A 24,898-nucleotide genomic window follows, 5' to 3' on the forward strand; every position below is an offset into this window, starting at 1 on the left:
ATAAGCCAGAAAGAAAAAGAAAAATACCGGATGGTTTCGCTCATAACAGGAGTATAATGGACCAGGCGAGAAAATAATAAGATTAATGAACAGTCATATACCAGAGACATTTTGTGGAGTGGGAAATGGGATCAAAGGGGGCGGGGGGGGGAGGGAAGTGCACAGGACTATGGTGATAGCACATGGGTGACTTGGTGATGGGAAACCCACGGGGATTACAATTGAGATGAAAAAAAAAATGTACAAAATGATATAAAAATAAACTATTATAATTATTAAAAAAAAGATGGGTAATGATAGATAGACTCAATCTTCTAAAATGCAGAAAAAGACCTGCTATGTTTTTATATATCTACAAAGATATGAAGAAAAAGAAGATTCCAACAAAACTTTCATTTTGGAGAGAAAAGAGAAATTATTGAAATTAAATATTACTATATACTGGTTGGCTTATTGAAAAGGAGTCTTGTTGAACTTCCTATCTCTGTTTCAGCAGTGGATCTTATAGGTAACATAACACTGCTTCAAATTAGTATTTGTGGTATTTCATAGTTTTCTCTTTTTCACCATTTTACATGGGGATGGAGAAGTGGAGTTCAGGCAACATGTGTTTTGAGTTTTATAGGCAGTAAACCAAAAGAGTCATATCCCTCTAGGCAGCCACCAATATTCACTCCCCAGAGAGCTTAGACACTAAGCTGGTTGCAGAGACAAGACAGAATCTTGGGTTGTCTCACTTGGTAAATTACAGAGTATTTCTTTAGCATGGAAGCATAGAAGAAGAAGGAAGATTTGGAAACAAAAAGACTGAAACGAATTTAATGCTCATCAATATCCACATTCCAGAGTACTCTTCATCAGGCTTTCACTGAAAAACTCAATGAATGAATGGATGAAGAATATATTGTGGTTTTGTGTAGGAATGTTTGTGAGGAATATGTATATTATGTGACTTGCTATCCTCTTTAAAAGAACACACAAAATACTTTCTCTTTAGCCACCAAAAGTCATCTCTGATGACCAGATAACATACTGTTATATTAACTGTGAATTCTATAACTTTTAGATTTACCCTTTGAGAATAGAAGGGGTAGATTGTAAATAAAATTTATATTATGTGAAACCCTGTGGCTGTCAGCATTTCATATTTTCTTATGTCTCACTTCACTCTTTAACCTTTATTTTCATTTAATGGGCCTCTGAAAACTTGAAAATGTCTTGAGAATGCACTGCTACTACTGAAGACAAGGCATGTTCTATGTGGTTTGCTCATTTATAAATATCTATGCTTGCTGAAAGCCAATGTGGAAAAGTTATAACTGCATTTTAAGAACAAGTAAACATAATGAAAAACATAATAATGAAAAACCCCAGAAATGAAATTTTTACAAAATGAAACAGTATGATTAATCTTAGAGTCTGATCTCCTTGTTAATATGTAACAGGTTAAAATATATGTCAAAAGCTTCTAACCAAATTCAACTAGTGCCAGCATTTATCTGATGCGTAAGTTCCTATGTTGGTAACCAACTCTTAATATTTATCCTGACAAAAGACACTCAGTTGTTTATAGCATAGCGTAAGTATTTTCAGGACTTTTAGTATCAATAGTGGGCCAAAATGGACATTTAAAGGAATAGAAACAAACCAGAAATGGAAACAAAACTGGTATTTCCTAGAAACTTTTTGTCATTGTGAATGTGGTTATTCACTTAATTGGGCTTTTAATTTACAAGAGCATTCACCTAGCTGTGGCTATAGAGAAGGTCATCTTACACCCACAGTCTAAAAAATAATAATTTTAACAAACATATCAAAGGATGATATTTTGGTTTATATATTAGGCTGTCAGTTCTTCAGGTATTCTCTAATGTATAGAACCTGTTCTCAGAAAATACATAAGATTTTTTCCTCTAACTAGAAAGGTAACCACAGATAACAATGATGTATCTACTAGGAATCTCCCTAGATGTTAAAAGAAGGTGGAGGAGAATGATGACACAGGGTGTGCAAAAATAGAAAAGCCTTCACAGATGATTGGATTCCAGATGGAAGGGTTACTGATTTATTAAGAAAAAGTATATGTTTTCAACTACTTTGTAACTCTATTGAAAGATTTGAAGATTGAATTTCACCTATTGACTAAAAAGAGTGAGATCTCTCCAGAACAAGTCTATTCTACTAAATATGCATTTGATCAGTACCTGTCCTATTCCAGGTGTTGGAGATAAGGGAGATGTGGTTCTTGCACTCCTGAAATTAATAATGCAGGGAGGATGAGAGGACCACTGTAATTGAATCAATAACCATTAGTACAAATCTTTCGTATTTAACCCAGAAGTGAATGACACACTTACAGACTTAGAAGGTGGTGGTTTTCTAACAATATTTCTATGATTGGTCACCTAATATATTTATATCTAGGGGAAAATAAGACAGAAGGCTATCACTGTTGCCTGCATCTTATTTAGTCTTATCCTATGTCTAACTTAACTATGTTGTAAGACATTACAATTAAAAGTTAGACCAAGATGTTTAAATTTTAGATTTTAGATTTGTGCACTCCTTCAGAAAAAAGGAATTTGATAACACATCTCCAGTGTATTTGTTGCTTTCTACATTCTGTTGTAAATCTTTATATATGCATAAGTATACACATATTGCAATGTTGATAATACAAACATTGTAAAATGTACACAAAATATAAATGCAATTTTAAAATGAGATAAAATAAAGTAATTTTTGGAATAATTTGTTAAATAATAACCTTTCTTTTTACTAAAAATTATTTTTAAATAACCTAATCCATGAGTTACACAGGCTTATTACTGTTTGGTTACCATGTTTTAATATCCCTAATACTGATCAGTTGTCCATTCAAACTAATCGGAACCTTGCATTTTCATGTTTTTTTAACAATGGGTTCAAAATTCACTGACTATTCAATTGAAAGACTGAAATAGAATAAGAAATTGTTCCCATATTTTTACAGCACTTTTTGTATGTGACCAACATAAATTCTGGCCAAAAAAAAAAACACAATAATGTCAGCTATTTGAAATATTTGTTGTCAAATGTTCTCTTCATAAAGTTTTCTCATTCAGTGTTAAAATGTTGTCTTTATTTTTAAAGAATAAAAAAGTCTATGATGTTTTTTCCATAAAAATGTATTAGGTAACAAGTAGCATGTTGTGATAGACATGATAGAAAAGGTCAGCACATTTAGAATATTATGTAAAAAAGATAAAGTTTAAAAACTCATTTTTAACTAAACCTCTGTTGCAAATGATTTTTACAATCATTCACCATTTCACATCACAATGTTGACTTCACAACTTAAAAGATTTTATAAAATTAATAAGTAGATAAATCACTCTGTAGGTAAACTACAATGTCTCATAAAATCAATCTACTGTATGTTGATGATTTTAAGATGTACATTTTTTATATTTAGTGTATCCAATTGCAGATGTCTTATGCACACTCCACAAACAATGTGTCATGAAGTTGGCTGTTTGTGAATGCTCAGTAAAACTGCATTGGGTTTAGTGGTCTGGGAAAGTACCTGAGATAACAGTGGGACAATCTTTAAGAAATACTGCTTTACAAACACTCTTACATCAGCCACTGAGGTAGATACTGGGTGAAACAAAAACCTGATCAGAAGTACCAGAGTCTATGAATGTGTGCGAAGAATATTTTAACCAATTAATTTGGTTTATCTGCTCCTTTTTATATTTTGAATGTAGGTGAGTGATTGGTGTTACACATGATTAAATCTAAAATGTTTATTACAGTCTATAAAATGTTGATTAAAATATTCTTAGCGCTATCAGAGCATTATGCCATGGTTTATGCAGCAACTATTTTTATTTCAAATAAAAATGGTACATGAATAGTGGAACATGAATAGTGGTGTGGGTTATAGTTGATGAAGTCCCAGATTTAATGTTCTAAGGTGTCCAGTCCTCTGCATCACACGTAGTTTCTGTTTCTCAAACTCCTCACTTACATATATGTATGTACCATGTTATGCCACTAGGAAAAGTTCATTTCTTATTTTTGGGTAACAAATACAAATGATAACTGGAATATTTTCTCTGCACAGCCCTGTGGATTGTCTTGCACACTCTGGAGACATGACACAGGGCTGGAATAAGGAGCTGGGTGGCTCGGGGTCACGGAGGAAGAACGTCTCCGAGGAAAGTTGTCTAACGAATGTCAACCAAGAACCACTGCTCTGACAGAACCGAGAACATGATTCTTTGTCATGCTTATCAGTGGTGGGTAAGTTACCACACCAACTCAGTCAATCCTCCCTCAGTCTTATGACAGTCTTTCCCACCAGCTTACACGTAAAAGGAAACTGAGGTGCAGAGTGACAGTTACCTTGCTCAAGGCGACCCGGCACAGTCCACCAGCGGCTGAACCCACTGCATGCCGGCTCAGACCTCAGCGTGGGAGCCTCGGGCGCCCGCCGGCTGCGCGTCCGGCTGTAGAGCCGCAGCGGGCTTCCTGCCGCCGGGCCCCGCTCGCCACAAGTCTGCGCCGGCGTCGGCGCCGGCGCGCCCACCGCCGGGGTCCACGAGGCCGGCGCGGCTGGGGGCGGGCACCGGAGTAGTCGGCACTACACGTGCAGTCGGGGACCGCCAGACCACCGGATCTCGCCGGGCAAGCAGCGGGCCAAGCGGGGTGAGCAACCTGGGGCTGGTGGGGACTGGAGGGTGGGGCGGGGCGCCAAAGACCCCGGGGAACCCCACAACGCGGGGAACCGGGCGTCCGAAAACCCGGGCTTCCTCCCCAGCTTCTCCTGGGAGGCTTGGAGAGCTACGCATCCTTTCATAAAGGTCCTCACTCTGGAAGTGAGGTTCACTTGGGAAAGAGAGCTCAGTGGGGGTTCAGCCAGATGGAGGGGAGGGGACGCGCCCTGGAGCTGAAGGCGCTCCCCGGGGCGGTCTGGAAAAGGGCGAAGGCGCCCCTCAGCATTCAGCCTTGGGCTAGGCCCGTGAGTGAGACTTGCAGCTTGAAAGTGGACCTGTAAGCCCATTTTCTATAAGATACTGAGGCGGCTGCTTAGCCTCACTTGAGGGTGACCTGCCCCTTTCTCGTCTGCACTTTCCTGTGGGCTCTGTTGACCCACCAGGAGTCCTGGCTGGCTTCTTTCTAGAAGGCTCTGGGCACCCAAGGCCAACCTAGTTTTCTCATTTGTAAAGTCGCTGGTAGGGAGGAGGGGCATTGCATATATAACCTTTGTAAAAGGTTAAAGTCTTACAAATAGTAACTAACCCAAAAGCACACGAAAAGATTTTTCCCTGGTATGTCCCAAGAAGAAGGTGAAATTAGTTTTTACTGTGTTTTAAACTCTGGATAATTGTTATAACCCTGTACGTATTTGTCATGTGTAGATAAAATTTTTTGTTGAGCATTTACTGTGTTCCTGGGCCTTGGGTATATATTGCATGTTTACTTAAGTCTTTAAAACTCTTGTGAAGTGGCTCGTTGTATTCAGTTTGTATAGCTGTGGGAACTTTTTATGCACTTTCATAGAGAGATGAGTTACAGGTGCGTGGCTCCAAACTCCCTGCTCCTTGTCTTTGTAACTCTGACTTGTACTATGATGTCGCTTGAGCAAATAAACAGTAGATTCTCGTTTTCCCACTAGCAAGGAATGGTACAGTTCCCTATTTCTCTTGTCCAAGATATAACTGAAAGAATTTTAGTGGCTCAGAGCTTCTCTACCACTGTAATGTTAAATTCTCAGCTCATTACAATCATTTGTTTGGCACTTAGTTTTCTAAGAAGAGTTTGAGTATGCTTTTATTATATGTCATGTGTGTTAGGCACCATGATGTTTACATAGGATGATGAATGTCCAAATTTTTGAAGTTCTAAATCTTTCCTATATACAATGAGTTCTAGTGTGAATATAATTTTAATGCACTTTTATGATTTTTATGGAAAAAGAATCCTCTAAGTATAGCATTTGTTTTAATCATTTTTCGATTGTGGCTTTTTTAATTGACGCACATGGCTTGTTCTCTGGCATATTGTACTCTTTATAGTTGTACACACAGCATTGTTAATCAATTTCTAATGAAAATTTGTGCCCACTTGAAAAGAAAACTAAACCCTAAGGAAACTTCATCCAGTTTCCTTTCCTCTTGGAACTTTGTGGTGCTCTATGCTAACAATGGCCTTTTAAAGTACAAATATGTATCAAACACCTATTATATTCAACACATTTGTACTATGGCGAATACAAAGAAATGTAAGACCTAGTTTCTGTCCTTAAGAAATTAAAACTGTTTGGGAAAACAAGAATTAGAAGTACACCTAGTATGTCACAATTGATAGGTGGTATAGAGAAGCATGGTATTTAATTTTAATCACATCTTTCATTGGTGAGCTAAAGGTATGGACAAGAGGTCAGAAAGTAGCCTACCAGAATTTTAACAATATCCTTGAAAATCAGTAATGTCATCTTATTTCTTAGTAATAGCAAATGATAATACTTATTGAGCTCTTGCTCTACATATGCCAGATATTGTGCTCAGAGCATCTCATTTAACCTCTACCCCACAATAATCCTGTGAGTTAGCTATTTTTATTTTCATTTTACAAATGAAGAAATTCAAGCATGGGCCATTGATCTAATTTGTGTAATTCTGAGTTTACCTCAGTTTTTTCCTATATTGGTCAATTTGAAGATTTCCCTATTATAGAATAGAGATGCCAACAGTTATTTTATGTAGTAGAAGACAGTTATTAAAAACTCAGTTGTGAATCCTCCCTGGCGGCACAATGGGTCAGAGCACAACACTGCAAGCTGGCTGCAGCCGCTTCAGTGCAATTCCATCCCCAGAAGTCCCGGAGGTGATCCACATGGCTCAGCAGATTTCTTCTGTCTCACCTGCTGCTCCCCTAAGTGTTCTCCATTGATCTGCCTGTTCTGCTCCCCACTCTGTCTCTGGTGAATCCTCTCGCCACCCCTGCCCCTCTGGCCTGTACCCCGGTTCTGTATGCATACAGGAATAAAAAAAAAGTATTTTAAAAAAAACCCTCAGTCATATGGTCGGAGTTGTGATAAATTTGTAAGTACCTATGTAAGAAACAGTATTAAGGGCCCTCCCTCCCTGGTGGCACAGCGGGTTAAAGCACTGCACTAAGATGCTTACGCCAATTCCACATGAGTTCCATCCCTGCCTGCCCCGGAGGAGCTCCACATGGCGTGGCAGACCTCTCCTGACCCGCCCGCTGCTCCCCTCAGCTCCCCTCAGCAGTGTACTTCGTCCATCTGCCTGTTCAGCACCCCACTCTGTCCCTGGTGAATCCTCACCCTCTGCATCTCTGGCCTGTACTCCAGTTCTGTATGAATAAATAAATAAATCTTTTTTAAAAAAAGAATATTAAAATTAGAACCTTGATTTGTGTCTCTTTTTGTGGTAATGCACAGTGGGAAAGGAAAACATTAACACATCAGGCAAAAATGTTGAGACATTGGGTTTATAAGTGTAGAGATTTCAGTTGAATTCTTATTTTACATAAAATCCTAGGGAAAATTGTGGAATGGTGATCAATAGTCTTTGTATTTTCACTCCTCTACTCCCAAAGTGCCTTCAATCTAAGTTATCTAAGATAATTGTGAAATTACTTAAGAACTATAAAAACAAAGTAATTGTAGTATGTTTTGATATCTATAATGCTGCATACCACTTTGTAAAAGGATTCAGGGGTTGATTTAAAAAGATAAAGCAAAACTTGCCAGAATTTCACACAGTATCCAATATCAAGGGGTAAAGCTCCTACTCCCCCTCCAGTGTCATAAAAACTTTAAGATTGAGAATGTCCTTTTGTGGGGGTGGAGTGGGGAATGGGATCAAAAACAGTGGGGAAAGGGTAATGCAGTGGACTATGGTGATGGCACATGGGTGATTTGGTGATGGGAAATCCAGGGGATTGCAATTGATATGGAAAAATGCACAAAAATATGTAAAAATAAACTATTATATATAAAAAAAAAAGATTGAGAATGTCCAAGGAGAGTCTTTTCCAACAGACTAAGGAAGAAACACTAATGAAAGAGATTTAGTATTCTCAACAAATGCCTACTCATTTTTCAAACAGGGAAAAGAGCCTTTGAAATGTGAAGTTACCTATAACACAGTAGAAGTGGAGGAACCAAGATAACAACCAGATCCTCTAGTCCCAAACTAGAGGACTAAACACTAGTTTAGTGTCCAAACACTGTGCTCTTTCTAGTACATCATTCTTCCCAATAGAAGATGGTTTATTTTATTTATAACTCCAGTAGGATGCAAAAAGAAAATGGGGAAGGTTGAAAAACTGGCATGAAAATGGGAGGCCTGTAAGAGCTAATCAAAGAAAGAATAGGAAATGTAGCAAATAATATCAGTTGGTTTGAGCGTATCTTCTTTCTGCAAGACTCCCCCCATATCTTATTTCTTCTTTCTTTTTGAATTTTTTTTTAATTACAAAAGTTTATTTTTACATCTCTTTTTGAATTTTTTATTATATTTTGGAAGCACTTGTTCAATTCATGAGACTATTCTCAGTATTAATGATTCATTGGTTGGGATAAAATACAATTTTCTAATGTATCTTTAATATTATTTTTACACATGGCATTTCAGAAGTCTACCTATTGTGTCCAGTATGATTTATCTGAAATAAAGAATAGAAAATTGACAGAAAGAACATTCCAAGAAAGAAATAAAAGTATGGAGAAAGAATGGGAACTGCCTTGAGAAATATTCTAAGAAGTTATTAAAAGGCAGTAAACACTAAATTAGTTAAAAAGGGATTAAAACTTTTAAATTAAGTTTCTTGAATTTGAATTTCTTGAATACTCTCAGTGGAATGTCTATTTTGTGCTTAGTGTTCTTGTGTGTTCATGTTAATCTTCCCAAGAACTTTGTCTAGATAGGTATAACTATGTCCATTGTATGAATGAGGAAACAGCACTCCTAATAGCACACAGCAGAATTGAGATTTGCTAGTCCTTTTCTTTTCCATTAATACCGCACTGCCCCTTAAACTTAAAACATTGCTACAGAAGAAAAGTAATGTAAAAATTGAAGTCATCACCTGTGATAATGATTTTTCATAACCTAGTAAAATGCGATTTTGTGTTAGTTTTGTGCTTCCTCCTGGAGCGATGTTGGAAAGAGACTAAAGGGTCTCTGCCTTCTTGCCTGGTGGCTACAGCAGTATTTCTTCATTAAAACATTATTTTCCCTATCTGGAAACTGTCACGACTTAAGTGATGAGTCAATGACAGAGCACACTCTTTGATTTTTCTGATTCAAGATAGAGTTGTAGTTTTAATATCTACCCTCCATGCAGACTAAATAAAGGATGTTTACAGTCAATAGGAGGTTTTATTTTATTGGAAGGTACCTCATTTACTTGAAGGCCTTTGGGACTCTGAGTTTCTTGTAAGTAAAGAAGCTAGTTTACCTGATAGAGAAAATGAGTAAGTTTGTGTTTAGTTTAATGTACTATATAAATTTAGATTTATCCTCCCTTTTTCCTATTTCATATATAGTTGTCTTTATGAGTTTATGTATATATGTTCACATGTATGCACATTTCATAAATGCATATTCTAATATACACTTATAATGACCAAATGAATATTTTACTATTGAATATGTTAGTATTTGAAGAATGGTATAGCTTCATAGCCAATGCATATTGAAAAATATCCTGTAGAAAACCTTTGCAGTTTGGAAGCAAAAACCTGCTTAATACTTATGTATTTGTTAATTACATAAATTATCTTCTGTTTGATTTATAATTTCCTACTTTCTATAATATTTCAAATTTTAATGAAGCAACTAAAGTAGCTACAATAAACAAGAATGTATTAATGATACTGGCCACAATGTAACAAAATAAGATTTAATCTAGTTTAATGTCATTAAATGTGAAGCAAAATCAGTGAATGAAGAAGAATCGTTTATGTTTCATTCAGACCAGCACTTGCCTACCACATGCTCCTCCTAGTGAAGAGCTTGCATGTTAGTGGAGGAGACAGGAAGACACCCCAAAAAAAATTATTTCCAGTTTACTCTAGCCAGTACTAAAATAGGAGGATGCAAGCTGTTGTGAAGATAGTAATAGGAGTAAAAGGATTCAGTCTGACCTGAAGACGTAGATAAGGCTTCTTTCCATCACTACTACTATAACTGTCGTCCACACCATCCTTATTTCTTAACTCTCTGCAATTGCTTCCTAAAGGTCTACCTGCTTTAATCATACACAGGGCCAACATACACAGGGCCAATGATGGAGCTCTTGTTTTTGTTTTTGTTTGTATGTACATTTAAGCAATTCATATCTTGTAACACCTCCAATTAAAACCCGGTTAAATAAATAAAATGTCTAATTAAACACTAATTGTTTCCCATAACTTGGAGGGTAAAAACTAGGCTCTCTTACATAGCAACAACCATATGATAGACCTGGCTTTTGCTTTGTTTTCCAATTTCATGTCATACCATCCTTCCCACAGTCACCTTCCCCCACTATCCTGAACTTACTTCTTTGCCTGACTAGTAGCAAGCTTGTTTCTGTGGATCTAGGCTTAGCACTCAGGTTTACTCTGTCAGAAAAATTCTGAGTCTTCATTTTAGTAACATCAATTTCAACAAAGATTCGATTCCTAGAAATGCCTTCATTGACCAGATTATTTCCTTCCCAGGCTCTCTCTCCCCAGAGCCTCTTTTATGTTTTCTTTTATCCTTATCTGAACTTGTTTGTTATTTGTTTTCCATCTCCCCATTCAAGACTATTTATTCAACAAGGGCTGAGACCCTATATTGCTCTCTGTTGTAGGAACTGCTTAGTATATACTCTTTGAATGAATGACTGAGTGCAAGGTGTCTGGGCTGAATTAGATTGGGATGAGTAAGATGCATCCTGACCAGAAACAATAGCATGAGCATGGACACAGAAGCATGAATGGGCTTAAGATGTAAGGGGGAACTGTAAGCAACCCAACAACTGAACACTGGAGTGTCAGCAAAGCAGTGGGTGTAGCTGGTGATAAAGACAGTAAGTAGCTCACAGAGACCATTGGTATGCCTTGACTTTGGATATTACCGTTGAAAAAGATTTTTTTTTATTTAGATAAGTGTTTCTCAACCATTTTAAAACAGGACCCACCAGAAATAAATTTTGTATTATCTGTAAACTGAGATCCATCCCCAGATGTTAGAGGCTACTGCATTTCTTGATTCCTGGCTCCCTTCCTCCACCTTCAAAGCCAGCGGTGGAAGATTGAGTCTTTCTCACACCACAGTTGACTCTGCGGTCTCTCTTGTGTACTTTTAAGGTTTCTTGTGATTAGATTGGATCCACTTGGATAATCAGGTAAAATCAGGTCATTTCACTTTCAGGTCCTTTACAAATTTAGTCACATTTCCAAAGTCCTACTTTGGGATACAATAGAGAACAAGATAGGGGCTCAGCCCTTGTTGAATAAATATTCTTGAATGGGGAGATGGAAAACAAATAACAAGTAAGTTCAGATAAGGATAAAAGAAAACATAAAAGAGGCTCTGGGGAGAAAGAACATAAAGTAACATAAGGACATGAACACCTGTGGTGGGCCAGCATGCTGTCTACCATCATGTTTATAAGAGGTTTTCCATAACTCATATTCCAGCTTTCTTTCAATAACATTTTAGTACTGACTCTTTCCTAGTGCTAAATGCTGGCTTACAACAGTCAGCCAGGAAGTCAGTGTTCCTGCTATAATGGTGACTTAAATTCTAGCACAAAGATAGATGACAAATAATCAGGTAAATAAAGTAGTTACAGATTGTACCATGAAGGCAATATGTAAAGTGGTGAATAAATAGCAGTGAAGCAAGACCACTTTGACTAGGTGGTCAGGGAGGGGCTCTCTAAGGAAGTGACACATGATCTGATACTGAAAGACACAAGTCAGCCACTAAGAACCAGGGCAGGAGGATTCTAGCAGAGGAAATAGAAAGTGCAAAGTCCCCAGACAGCAAAGATCCATTCTTTTTCAAGGAACAGTCTGAAAGTCAGTATGAGTACAGCAGAGTGAACAAGTCAAAAAGTAGAAGAGATGATGACTGAGAGATGGAATGTAGTAAGGACTTTGGATTTTATTCTAATACTTGTGAAGACTGATTGAAAGGCGTTTAATACTGGTGGTATGAGACAGGTAACAATCTGGTTTATGTTTTTAAAAGATAATTAGCTATGTGAAAATGACTTTTAAAAGGGCAAGGATGAATTGGAGAGGTATTTGGGAACTATGGTAGTCATCTAGGGGAGAAATGTGATTGCTTTAGCTTAGGATAAAAAGAAGAGAAATGGGGGAATTGGATGATCTGTGATATATTTGGGAGGTAGAATTGTTAGACCTGTGATGCTGCCACTGTATGAATACAGGGAATAATAAAGAGATTTTCGGACAACTTAGAGGATGATTTTATTTATAAAGACAGAAAAGACTGGGAGAAGAACAAGTATGGAGAAAGAAGCGAGACAAAAAATTCCAACTGAACATGTAAAATATTGAGTAGCATGATAAATATCTAAGGAGTGATGCCTAAGAGATGGACATGTGAGACTAGACTTCAGAAAGATGTCTGAGGTGAGGAGATGTGTATGAGTCTTTTCAAAATGTTATCTAAAGTCAACTGAACAAATGAGATCCCTCAGGAGAAAGTAGAAACAGAGAAGAAGTGTATCTTGTGGTTACTAAAGTTCTCCAAGATTCAGGAAGAGGAAGAAAGATAGCCAGCAAACTGTTGTAAATATGCTAATAGTATTTTGGTCTTTCCTGAGCAATAACTCTATCAGAGGTAGAAGTTGTTAAAAGCAAGTTGGCCTCACCTAGAAGCCCTCTAGGGCAGAACTGAAATATCTCTAGCATTTAATGTAGTGCTTGTCTATGCTGAATGAGTAAGTGAATTTTACTGAGGGTCTCCAGATATTGTGGTATATATGGAATAAGAAGTAAACATTTGCAGTAGCAGGCTCTAAGTGGCCCGACATCACAAAACTTTCTACTTTATAATTTTTTGGCTTGCTGTAATAGAATTTAGAGAATTTGCTAATGACTAGTAGCATCATTCCTTAGCTTTAAATTTGGAAGCAGAAATCCCAAGTTTGCATTTTGTGAACCATTCAAGATAAAAAATACTTTAAAAAGTAAATAATTTGTAAACAAGTAAAATTGAACTTCTTTGGAAAACCCAACCAATGGCATTAGAGTCCTTGGAAATCCTTTCTTGTCAACAAAGAGAGCAATCTTTTTCTAAGTTCTTAAAAAAGGTAAGGTTATGCACTATTTTCAAACCCCTTCTTCCAGAAGCATGTGAGTAAATCAGTAATTCTCATTCTTAAGAGTTAATATTTCTATGTTTAAGTATAATGGTGCACATGTTTGGAAAGGGAAAAATTATGTGGAATTGACTCAGAAATGTGAAATAATTTGCCCATAGTCTCAAAGTATTTAAATACAATTCTAAAGGATCCAACAGCAATGATACCTCTCCACCCTTTGCTAATCCAAGAGGTTTAAGTAACATGGGGAGAAGAGGGTTAGAGATAGCTTAGATTCTTATTTTACTAGCTTCATCTGTAGTTTTAAAAGTATTTAAAAATAATAAACGAAATCCTAACAATATGGAGGAAATTAAAGGAGCACTACAGGCCCTTCTAAATGTTGTTCATTCTGGCATTTTCTGAATGTGTTTAGTGAATTTGTCTTCTTTTACAAGGAAAAATACAGAGGTGTATTCCGGAGTGGGCTGTTCATGGCATATGTGCTTAGAGCGTGCTCACAGGCTCTCGTTTTTGTAATCGTGTCGCTGTTGGTTAAAGCAGAAATAGGTAAGATATTTCTGTAATAATATGTGGAAGAACTTGTGGTTTTAATTTTTTTATATTAGATAAAATATACTTTGTGTTTTGGTAGTTGGTCTTTTGTAGCTAATCTTCTGTTATGTAAATGATTAAGTCTGGCCCTGTGTTTGTAACTAATAGGCATTTTATTTCCTTTATACTAATGATGAGTATAAGCTCATTTTATTTTCTCTTAAGAAAGTGGCTAATAACCTAACTAAGTATCCTGAATGAGTGTTTTACATAATGGTTTATTTTAACAGAGGCTATTCATGGGTGTAGTCAACTTTGTTTTAAAAATACAATAATAACGGCTGTCATTTTCTTCGCTTTTTTTTATTGGGAACTTACTGACCATTAGGGTAAAAAAAAAAAACAGAAAATAGACATAAATAAGATAAGAGAAAGAGAAAAAAGACTTAGTTTTAATCCTGAAAATAAAAATGAGGACTTTTTCCTTTAAGTCAATTTTCAGTATTTTCTTTGGTTTAAATAACTTCTCTCTCAATTCCTGTTTATGTTAGTTGAGCCAAGCAGTCTCACAATTACCCAGAAAAGACTTTCAGGGGAAGCTTTAAATTACATCTAAAAATTCAGTGTGAATCTATAATTCTGAGTTTCTTTCATCTGCAGTTCCCAGGTGCTGCTAATTGCTGAATAGTTATATTCATACACAAATTTCTGGAGAGTAAAAGTGACCCTCCTTTAAGTAAGAGTCTAATGTAATAACAAGCATGTAATACACACCATGAAGAACTTTTTAAAGGAGACTATATTAATGTAATTTCATTATTAGCTGCATTGAGTAATGATTCAGCTAGCCCAGGGACTAATATCTTGAAGGAGTATCAGAATGTGGCATAGTAAGACCTAATTCTACCATAGACACACCAGAGCCCTGAGTATTTTCTCTTTGTTACAAAATAGTGTAGTAAATTACACATACTTTATACCACTAACTTATCAAGAGAAGGAATTGCTCCTAAATCTGTTGCTTAAAGCTTATAATAGCCTTTTAAAGATTTTTTTTTCTTTTTAATATGAGTACCTAAGTAAGCATTATAAATCAGAAATGGGGGTCAAAAAACATGTGATTTATTCTGGGAAGTATTTTTTAGTAGTCTGGTGAATAATTTGCGTAGAAGAGATTGGTTTTTCCTGGAACTGTGTTCCTGACTGTTCTTCCAACACTATTTTCTCACTGCTTTTCTATTTATAGTTCTGGTTATAGTATTACTGTTTTGAGAAGGTTTTAGTTCAGATAAATCAGACATTAATATAGCTAATTCTGTTCTCTTTGTGCATCACTAACACAAAATAATGAAGGTTAGTTATTTTTCTATGATTTGACAGGGTTAATTTTACTCTGTTTTAGGGAATTGTATATACTGTTCTTTTTAAAATGGGTTTCTTATATATTGACTATTATGTTTGTGTCTTAACTACAGAGGTGTGCAAGAAAGGAGATGTGACTGTGAGCCCTTCCCATGTAATTTCCCTTGGATCATCAGTTAATATTTCGTGCTCTTTGAAGCCCAACCAGGGCTGCTTCCCACATTCCAGTTTCAACCAGTTAATCCTCTATCAAGTCAAGAACAGAATCAATAGTCGGCATGGTGACTCTCTCAGTTCTCAGATCACAGGCCTCACTCTGGGTACAACTCTGTTTGTCTGCAAACTGGCCTGTAGAGGAAATACTGAGATTAGCATATGTGGGGCAGAGATCTTGGTTGGTGGTGAGTATTCATTCCGAACACCTAAAAATTGGTCATCTTCTGGTATTTGCCATGTATTGAGCAGAAATCCAAATATGGGACAGTCTTCTTTCTTCTACTACATGGGCATATCTTTGGAGACTTTGGGTCTCCTTTGGTGAGTGTCTTCCTTTCTTTCTCCTTCTCCCATCATCTTCCTCTTCCTTACTCTTCTTTCAGGTCATTAAGATCATTTACTCGCTGTCCTTGTGCTCCAGTGGCAGGAAAATGGATCTCTGCTGCTAAGTCTTCATTTCTTCTTGAAATGAGTTTGTTTAGAGCTACAACCACCTAAAAAGAAGAAAGAGATGTCTCTCTCCATTTATACAACCCAGGCTGACTACCTAATTCTAAGCACTCTCCTTGCCTCCTTTACTTCACACACAAAAACTAGTTCTTCCATCCATGCCCACCCTCTGCCACTGGTTATCATACTTAGCAGAGGTTAAAAGAGGACTCTGAGCTCTCCCTGGTGGCTCAACAGGTTAAAGCTCCGCATTATGAAGCTCTCCAAAGCCACTACAGCAGGAGTTTGATCCCCAGCCAGGGAGCTGACCCACATGGCATGGCAGACCTCTCTTGACCTGCCCACTGCTACCCTCAGCAATGTATTTTATTAATCTTCCTGTTCTGCTCCCCATTCTGTCTCTGGTGAATCCTCTCACCCATCATACCTCTGGCCTGTTCCCCAGTTCTGTAAGCATAAATAAATAAATCTTAAAAAAAAAAAAAAAAGTACCATCATACCAGTTATCTTTTACTGGTCTTTTAGAAAAGTGCTGGAGACAAATCTGACATGTAAACATTTCATGGCAGGAAGAGGGGGAAGAAATTGTACAGACCTAGGGAGGCAACAGCTGATTGTTGGGTGACTAGGGACATCTCCAGAAAGAAAATGGCAAAACAGTGACAGAGAAAGAGAGAATTTAACTGTTTGCTATTGATCAAAGTTTACCCTTAGGGCATCAGTTCCCCCACACTGCTGGCATGTACTGCCTTGAGAACTCAAATGTCAGAGTGCAGTATGAACTAGCACACATTCCCGCCTGCAGCTTGCTGCCTGCACCCTGCAGCCTTGAAGGTTCAACCAGGCAAGCCAGTGAGTTTGCATGGACCGGAACAATCCATTTTCACCCAGTGTAGCATTCTGTGCTTCTGTGGCTCTAGGAAAGCTCCAGAGTGGCAGGTGAAAGACATAAGGAAACAGGCTGGTTGACTAAGTTGCAAGGCCAGGGTCCCTGTCATAAAAACCAATACTGATAGAAAGTTCAATGAGACCCTTTCCAGGAAAGATGAAAGCATTGTCTCTGTGACCTAGAAGGATTGGTGCCATACAGTCTTCCTGGTGAGCTAACAGAAGCATTAAGCAGAACACCAAGCACATTCCAAGCAAATCACTGAGGGCTAAGGAGGCATAAACTAGGCCTAGTGCTCCTCTTCTAGCTCAAGATGTCCCAATCACTCCATTTACAGGTCACGTACTCAGCAATCTGTGGTTTAGTTAAAGGAGTTTGAGCTTTGAACCTCAGCCCCGCCACCAGCAGCAAACTCTTAGTCAACTCTCTGAGCCTCAGTTCTTCCATCTATGTCATGAGGATACTAAAACCTACTTGACAAGATGGTTGTAGTGATTAGATGCAAAGTGCTTAATCAAGTAACAGAAACAAAGGAAATGCTTTGGTAATGAGCGCTAAGGTTGCATTTCCATCCAGTTTTACTTTGTGCCTCATGGGTGCAGCATACTGGGTAGCTGAGCATATTTCCCTAAAGAGAATGATTATTGACAGAATGAAAATTTTTCTTTTCTTTTTTTTAAAAGATTTATTTATTTATGCATATGGAACAGGAGTACAGGTCAGAGGTACAGGACGGAGAGGACTCACCAGAGACAGAGTGGGGAGCAGAACAGGCAGAGAAACAAAATACACTGCTAAGGGAGTAGCAGGCGAGACAGGAGCAGTCTGCTGCCACATGTGGGTCACCTCCCTGCCTGGTGACCCTGGCTAGCTCCACAGTACTGCGCTTTAACACTTTGCACCACCAGGGAGATCCCCAGAATGAAAAAATTTAAGAACACTGCTGCTTCTTACCTCCTTAGTCCTTAAAAACACTTAAATATTTCATCCAGGTGGTTTGACATCTTACTAGACCAACATTACATATTTGTATTACAGTATAGGTTCTGTGATGTTAAGTCCAGGTATCCACAGTGCTACTGACATTTTCTTCTTTTTAAGTCGTTTAACAGTGCATTGCCTTGGAAGTCACCATCCTGGCAGATGTCCTTAGCCCCTCCATTTCACTTCCTATCTTTTTTTTCACTTTCCTTTCCATCCAGAGTACTGTTCATGCATGTAGTTGTAAGAATTTGCAGCTCCTGAAAGTCTATGGAGAAGGTAAAAAAGCATCTATCCTGGTGCAGCTCAGTTATGCGGTGCTGCCAGAATGTTGCTTGTGCAATGTGCTCAAGTGGTAACCACACCATCAAATATCTGTTCTTTGAGCAATTTTAGCACCTTTGAGGTGGAGAACTGACTGGAAGCCAACACCTTTTTCTGAGTATGGCTAGTCATTCCAAGAAAAGACACAATGAATATTGGTTTCACCCAGTGTAGTAAGCTAATCCTATTTAGTGAGGGAAGAAGCAGCTCATTTTCTATTTTGGGGTTAAGTGATAGTCCACAGTGCCATTATATGTCCTCAGAAAGCCTGTCATAAAGTTGGCTGGTTTTTTAGAACTGGTGATAGGTAAACAACCTTTCAGCCTTTTCTGTAGCCCCTTCCTGGGTTTGGCATACTCTTGTGCCAAGAGCTCATCAAACTGTGCAGTAATTGAACAACACCCAGTGCTCCGCTCAACCTCATGAGATTCACCCGCAAACTAGTTAGAAAATCAAGGCAGTAAATGAAAGTGCATTTTTGTGTAGCTGTTTTCAATATATACTTGGCTGCTGTTTCTGGAAGCTATTATTCTAAGATTTTTTATTCCCTTAATAAGTAGGACTTTTAAAAACAATAATAACCATATAATGATCCACACCAGGAACCTATGTAAAGTTATACACAATGTTACTTCAGTAAATTTTTTTTAAAAAAGAAGTAATGATTGTGATTATACATCACCTTGACAAAACCTTGGAAACTACAGAGTAGGTGGAACAGCGATAACTGGCTTAGCCTAAGCAGAGAATTAGAAAAGGCCAGATGCAACCTGATTTAATGCAGAAGCATTCACTCCAGATTCAGAAGCGGGAGATACCATGTAGTTCTGGAAGTGAGGTTAAAAGTGGACTAGGACAAAATATTTACCTGAAAGTCTATTTTTTAAATAGATTTTGAGATCCCCTTTCTGATTCTATGTGGTCAGGAGTCCTATTTCATTATTCTGTCACAAAACTGGAGGCTACATATCAGAGGGTCACAGAACTAGTTTCAACAAGTTCAATTGAGCTTAGCTGTACCATACTGTAAATAGAGGGGTTAAAAGACATTTACACACACATAGCTCTTTTTGGGCCTTTACCCTCCTCCAAATAGATTAGAAATTCCTTTTCTGGGAAATCTGACTAGGCCAAGAGGAAATATCTAAAATTATTGACAATACAAGTTCCCAAAAAAACCTAGCCAGATCACCTGGGTCACATGCCCTTCAACTGATAATTACACAGCTTTAATTTGTCACTTAATGCCCAATCCTATATTTGAATAAAAATGCAGTCACCTTTCACTGCTTAGTATAAAGGAAAACTTAGAAAAATGTCTAAAATGAAGGACAGAAACCAAAACCAGCACATGGAACAAAGTATATAAGCAAAGTAGAAAAATGTATTAGGGGAAAGAAATATTAAAAAATAAAAACTATTCTTGATATCCTTAGAGAATTAAGAGAAAATATTGCAACAAAACATAAATAGATGGAGGTACTCAGTGTCTCTGTACCTAAAAAATTAATTTATAAATGTTCAAAATTTGCTCAAGTGATACTGCAGATATCAGACATAAGTGGCACAGCCTCATAAGTGGCACTGCCTCTAAGGCAGCAAAGACCAGTTGATACAAGTCTTGGTGATAAATATCAGTTCAGTTGTGGAATGGGCTTCACTAAAAAAATGAACTCCTCATTACCAGGGATAATGGAACTAGCAGTGCATGTTTATCTGTCAGAGAGATGTAAAATATGTTGTTGGTTAAAGATTTGGACTCAAAACTGGAATAGTTTCATAATCTTGGGCAACACTCAAACTCTCAGTATTATTTCTGTCTTTATATAACAAGGAGAATAATATCTGTACATAATGTAGTTGCTATGCACAAAAATACTTAGTGTAAGGACTGGGTACATAGTGTCTGGACCATATTCACTATTAATACTATTGTTGCTGGAAGAAATTCATGCCTCAGAGGGAAATATGAACTTGATGAAATCTGAAATAGCTTCCAGCTACCTGGATATGGGAAACAGGAGCATCATGATATTGTTGGCACATAACATTAGTGCAATTGAAATATCACCTGTATTCATTTCAAAATGTGAGGGTTTGCTCTTTCCTTTTAAAGTTGTTCCTGAACAGCCTCAGAACTTATCGTGTATACAGAATGGAGGACATGGGACAGTGGTCTGCACCTGGGAAAGAGGACATGACACCCATCTATTTACTAAGTACACTTTAAAGTGAGTATCCTTAGATTTTTTTGTAGCTGTTTTGTAGTCTTCTCTTACTAGACATTTCCATATAATTAGATATTTTAAAAAATGATAATGTTATCCAGTGAAAACTGTTCATTCATCTACATGTGAGAACTGATGTCATGGGAAGGGACATCTGAATTCTAGGCCCAACTTTTGAATATCCTTCCCTGCTCTGGGAAGGTTAACCTGTTGGCTGTATTTATGACAGAATACAAATAGTACCATGGCTTATCCCCTGGTAAAAAGACTAACCTTAAAATTGTCTAGAACTTTAAATATTTGAACTTTTAATCTTTTGTGCTGAAAGGAGAAGGCACATAAAGTATCTTACTAAACACAATTATCTATCATTTACAGGTTAAATGGACCAAAAAATCTAACTTGGCAAAAGCATTGTAATGGCAATTATTGTGATCATTTGGACATTGGAATCAACATCCCTGAATCATCTGAATCCACTTATGTAGCACAGGTTACAGCTATCAATAGTCTTGGAAGTGCTTCTTCATTTCCATCTGTGTTCACCTTCTTTGACATAGGTATGTCTTATGTTACTTCTTTTAGGTGTTACTCTGAACACATCTCTCAAATGTCTTCTATGATTGTTTCAAAAGGGACAGAGGTTAATAGAAAATTGCCAAGATGCATTGACAAAGGGTAGATGTTACCTCAATGCAAGGAAAAATACATGATCCTAGAGCTATGTGGAGATGACTATACACAATGGGGTACTCAGTATTATTCTGTCTGTTGAAGAAATTGGAGACTCTGACTTCACATTCCCTGAAAGCACCAATCTCCAAGGACTCTTCCTCTGACTCTGAGGAGAGGATTCTATGAAGTTATTCAAAAAACTCAGTATAGGCCCTTGGCATAAGTGTCTTTTTACATTCATGGACACTATGGACATGCTGGGATAGATGAGCCAGGTGTTGAAATAAAGTATTTCAAGGTACAAATGCATGTTGCTCTGAGAATACTTAACCTCTATCCCTTCATTAGCTTGGGAACTGAAGTAAGTCAGCCCAGTACATTTCTAAAGAGAGATAATTGACCCAGTTAAATCAGAGGCCAGTGTCAAGCATCTCCAGCTTTTGGCCATTTCAGGTGGGACTACGCCTCTGACCTACCTGAAACTCTGCCCCTTGCATTGGGTGGTCCTCTTCTCTCTCCACAGTGCCACTTTGCATACATATTGATAACTGAGAGTCACTGAACATTTACTATACATTTTCTATCATACTCTTCCCATTCTACTTTCCACCTCATCCCATTGATTATTCATCTCTATGCCACCTTCTTTTTCTCTTATTCTTTCTTTTTTTGCCTTTCTTATGATTTTTTTCCTACCAACAATTCTTTTTATCCTCACCCTGAGTTGGCCACCACTGGAAACCTCTGTCTTCTCAGCGCTTGGCCTCTTAGAATCAATACACAATTTTCTTTAGAGCTTTGAGTTCAATGGAAACCACACTCACACTAACTGTGGTGGTAGTTCATTTGGTAAAGAATGAAGTTTTAATAATTATTTTAATAGTTTAGAAGTATAGCAACCTTTTTTTCTTTCAAAAAGTCAGTAATTTCTGTATTTTACAAAATTGAGTGTTAGTGCATCTTAGAAATAAGAGTTTTGTTCAATTTTTTATGATTCCCGTCGTTACATATGACAATTGTGAAGTCTTTGTCCTTGTCACTAGTGAGACCTCTTCCTCCGTGGGACATCAGAATCAGATTTGTAAATGCTTCTGTGAGCAAGTGCATCCTTCAATGGAAAGATGAAGAACTGGTGCAGCTTAATCGACTCAGATATCGGCCCATTAACAACACATCCTGGAATATGGTAATGGTCTTTAGAGTGAAGGGGAGAAACAGGAAAGGTTTTAAGTGTTACTGCACAGATTCTTGTTTTCTCACATTGGTTAAATACAGACTTTAAGAATATTTAAGCCAATAGTATGCCCTTAAGGTATACCAGAGAGAAACATACCCAATTTTATTTGTTAAGTAATATCTTGATTATTTTTGATCATTGATTTGTAGTTAAGCCACTGTCTCTGTAAACCAACCTGATGTTTTTCAGTTTATTTCTAGTAAAGGCCCCCCTCTCTTCTTGTTATTCAACCTTTTTTTTTTTAAATGGCTGTATTTTATCTTTCCTTTTAGTTGAACAGTATTCTATAATGTGGGTATGCCACATCTTGATTCACTCACTTTTTTTAAAAAACAAATTTATTTATTTATGCATAGAGAATTGGAGTACAAGCTACAGGTGTGGGTGGTGAGAAGATTCACCAGAGACAGAGTAGGTAGTAGAACAGGCAGACTGACTGAAATACACTGCTGAGGGGAACAGCAGGCAGGTCAGGAGAGATCTTCCATGCCATGTGGGTAACTCCCCTGGCTGGGGGGTCAAAATCGTGCTGCAGTGACTATAATAGCTTCATGGTGCTGTGCTTTAACCCATTGTACCACCAGGGAAGGACTGATTCACTCACTTATGGAGGGGCATTTAGGCTGCTTCTGTTTCCTAACTATTAAAAATAGTGCTCCATTAAACATTGTAGAGCATATAGTTGTTTACATTGATGCTAGAAACCTAGGAGTGGGGTTGCAAGTCATACATTATTTCCATTTTTTAAAATTAATTTATTTATGCATATAGAATTGGGGTACAGGTCAGAGGTGCAGGGGCGGTGAGAGGATTCACCAGAGACAGAGTGGGGAGCAGAACAACCAGAGAAAGTACACTGCTGAGGGGAGCAGCAGGCGAGACAGGAAATGTCTGCTGCTCCATGTGGATCATCTCCCGGGCCAGGGATCGAGCTCACTCTGAGGTGGCTGTGGCTAACTTCCAGTGCTGCGTCCTAACCTCTTGCACCACCAGGGAGGGCCCCATTTTTAGTTTTTTAAGATGAGTCTAGATTACTTTCCATAACAATTGCACCCAGCTTACACTCCTACCAACTGCATAATAGTGTTCTTCATTCTTCACATTCCTTTCAATACTTGTTGAAGGTCTTTTTAATATGTGTACATGTTGTTCACACAAGTGTGAAATGGTATTTCATTGTGGTTTTAACCTGCATCTCTTTTATTGGATGTAATGATGGACATTTTTCTAATAGCCTTATGGATATCCTTTTGTGTAATTGTTCATGTTTGCTGCTACTACTACAATCCATTTACTACTTGGGTTGTTTGTTTTTCTATTGAATTGCATACTTCTTAAATATGTATCTTCAATATTAATCCCTTGTTTGTTATATATTGTGTGAATATTGTCTCCCATTCAATATGCTGTCTTTCTAATCTGCTTACTTTTTTTTTTTTACTATGTAAAAGCTTTTTAACTTGAGGTAATGCCAATTGTTTATTTTTGCTTTTATTTCCCTTGCCATACAGCTTGAGTCTCTAAAAACAACTTTCACATCTTTTAGCATCATAGAACATATTGTCAATGTCTTCTCTTATATATTTTGTTTGCTGCAGGCCTAAGATCTAAATCTTTAATTTATTTGGGATTTGTTTTTTGTATGGAGATAGAGAGTGACCCAACTTCATTCTTTTATGTGTGACTTTCCAATTTTATCAGCTCCACTTATTAAAGAGGCTCTCCTTTCCCTGTTGTATGACTATGGCTGTTTTATCATAAATGAGGTATTGGTATGTATGTGGAGTTACTTCTGGACTTTCTAGTCTATTCCAATGCATCTTTTTCTATGCAGATGCTATATTGTTTTTATTGATTTTTTTCGGTAAAATATTTACATTTTGATGTCAGTGACAACATAGACATTAGATAGAGTTCTAGGTCAAACTTACAACTGTTATTTTTTAAATTTATTTTTATAATATGTTTTTAATTGTTTTTCTTTATAGTTAAGTTTGATATCAGATAACATGATACCTCCATTTCTCTTTTTCCTCAAGATTGCTTTTGTTATTATAAATTGCAGTATTTTTTGTTCTCTTCCCTTGAAAAATATTGTGGGTATTTTGATGGGTATTTCAGTAAATTTATAATCTCTTTGGACAGATTAGTCATTTTCATTATATTGATTCTACCCATCTATTAGCCTTTCTTTCTCCTTATGTCCTTTAAAAACATCTTATAGTTCTCGTGGTATAGGTCCTTCACCTAGAACCTAGGTATTTAATTCTTTTTGAAGCAGTTATAATTGGAGTTGTTTTTCTTGACTTCTTTTTGTTCATTGTATATTAAACTGCTATGGATTTTTCTGTTTTGTTTCCTGACACTTTGCTGTATTCAGCTATTGTTTCTAACAGCTTTTTAGTGTACTCTTAGGGGTTTTCTCTATACAACTTATCATCTGCAAACAGTGATTGCTTTAGTTCTTGTTTTCTAGTTTTGATTCCCATATTTCCTGGTTTTTGATAGCTCTATCAAAAACCTCTAGATCGAAGTTAAACAGAAGTGATGAGATCATGGGCATTTTTGTCTAATTCCTGATCTTAAGGGTAAAATGTTCAATTTTTCACTGTTAAGTATTACATTGGCATTGGTTTATAATAGATGACTTTATTA

The 24,898-nt window shown here is 37.2% G+C and overlaps 1 protein-coding gene across 3 annotated transcripts in view; it reads left to right on the plus strand.

Annotated features, from left to right (window-relative positions):
• The first annotated feature begins 13,820 nt into the window (after nucleotides 1-13,820).
• The window catches only part of IL12RB2 (interleukin 12 receptor, beta 2), a 64,430-nt gene continuing 53,352 nt past the window's right edge, over nucleotides 13,821-24,898 (plus strand). For all 3 annotated transcript variants that reach the window (XM_004679094.2, XM_004679095.2, XM_004679096.2), the window contains exons 1-5: nucleotides 13,821-13,896; nucleotides 15,357-15,644; nucleotides 20,220-20,334; nucleotides 20,710-20,891; nucleotides 22,050-22,192. In XM_004679094.2, coding sequence (XP_004679151.1) covers nucleotides 13,821-13,896; nucleotides 15,357-15,644; nucleotides 20,220-20,334; nucleotides 20,710-20,891; nucleotides 22,050-22,192 — 804 coding nt within the window. The remainder of the gene's footprint in view (nucleotides 13,897-15,356; nucleotides 15,645-20,219; nucleotides 20,335-20,709; nucleotides 20,892-22,049; nucleotides 22,193-24,898) is intronic.

The sequence above is a fragment of the Condylura cristata genome, unplaced genomic scaffold, assembly GCF_000260355.1.
Source record: "Condylura cristata isolate star-nosed mole 26May11 unplaced genomic scaffold, ConCri1.0 scaffold00008, whole genome shotgun sequence".
NCBI classification, from domain to species: domain Eukaryota; kingdom Metazoa; phylum Chordata; class Mammalia; order Eulipotyphla; family Talpidae; genus Condylura; species Condylura cristata.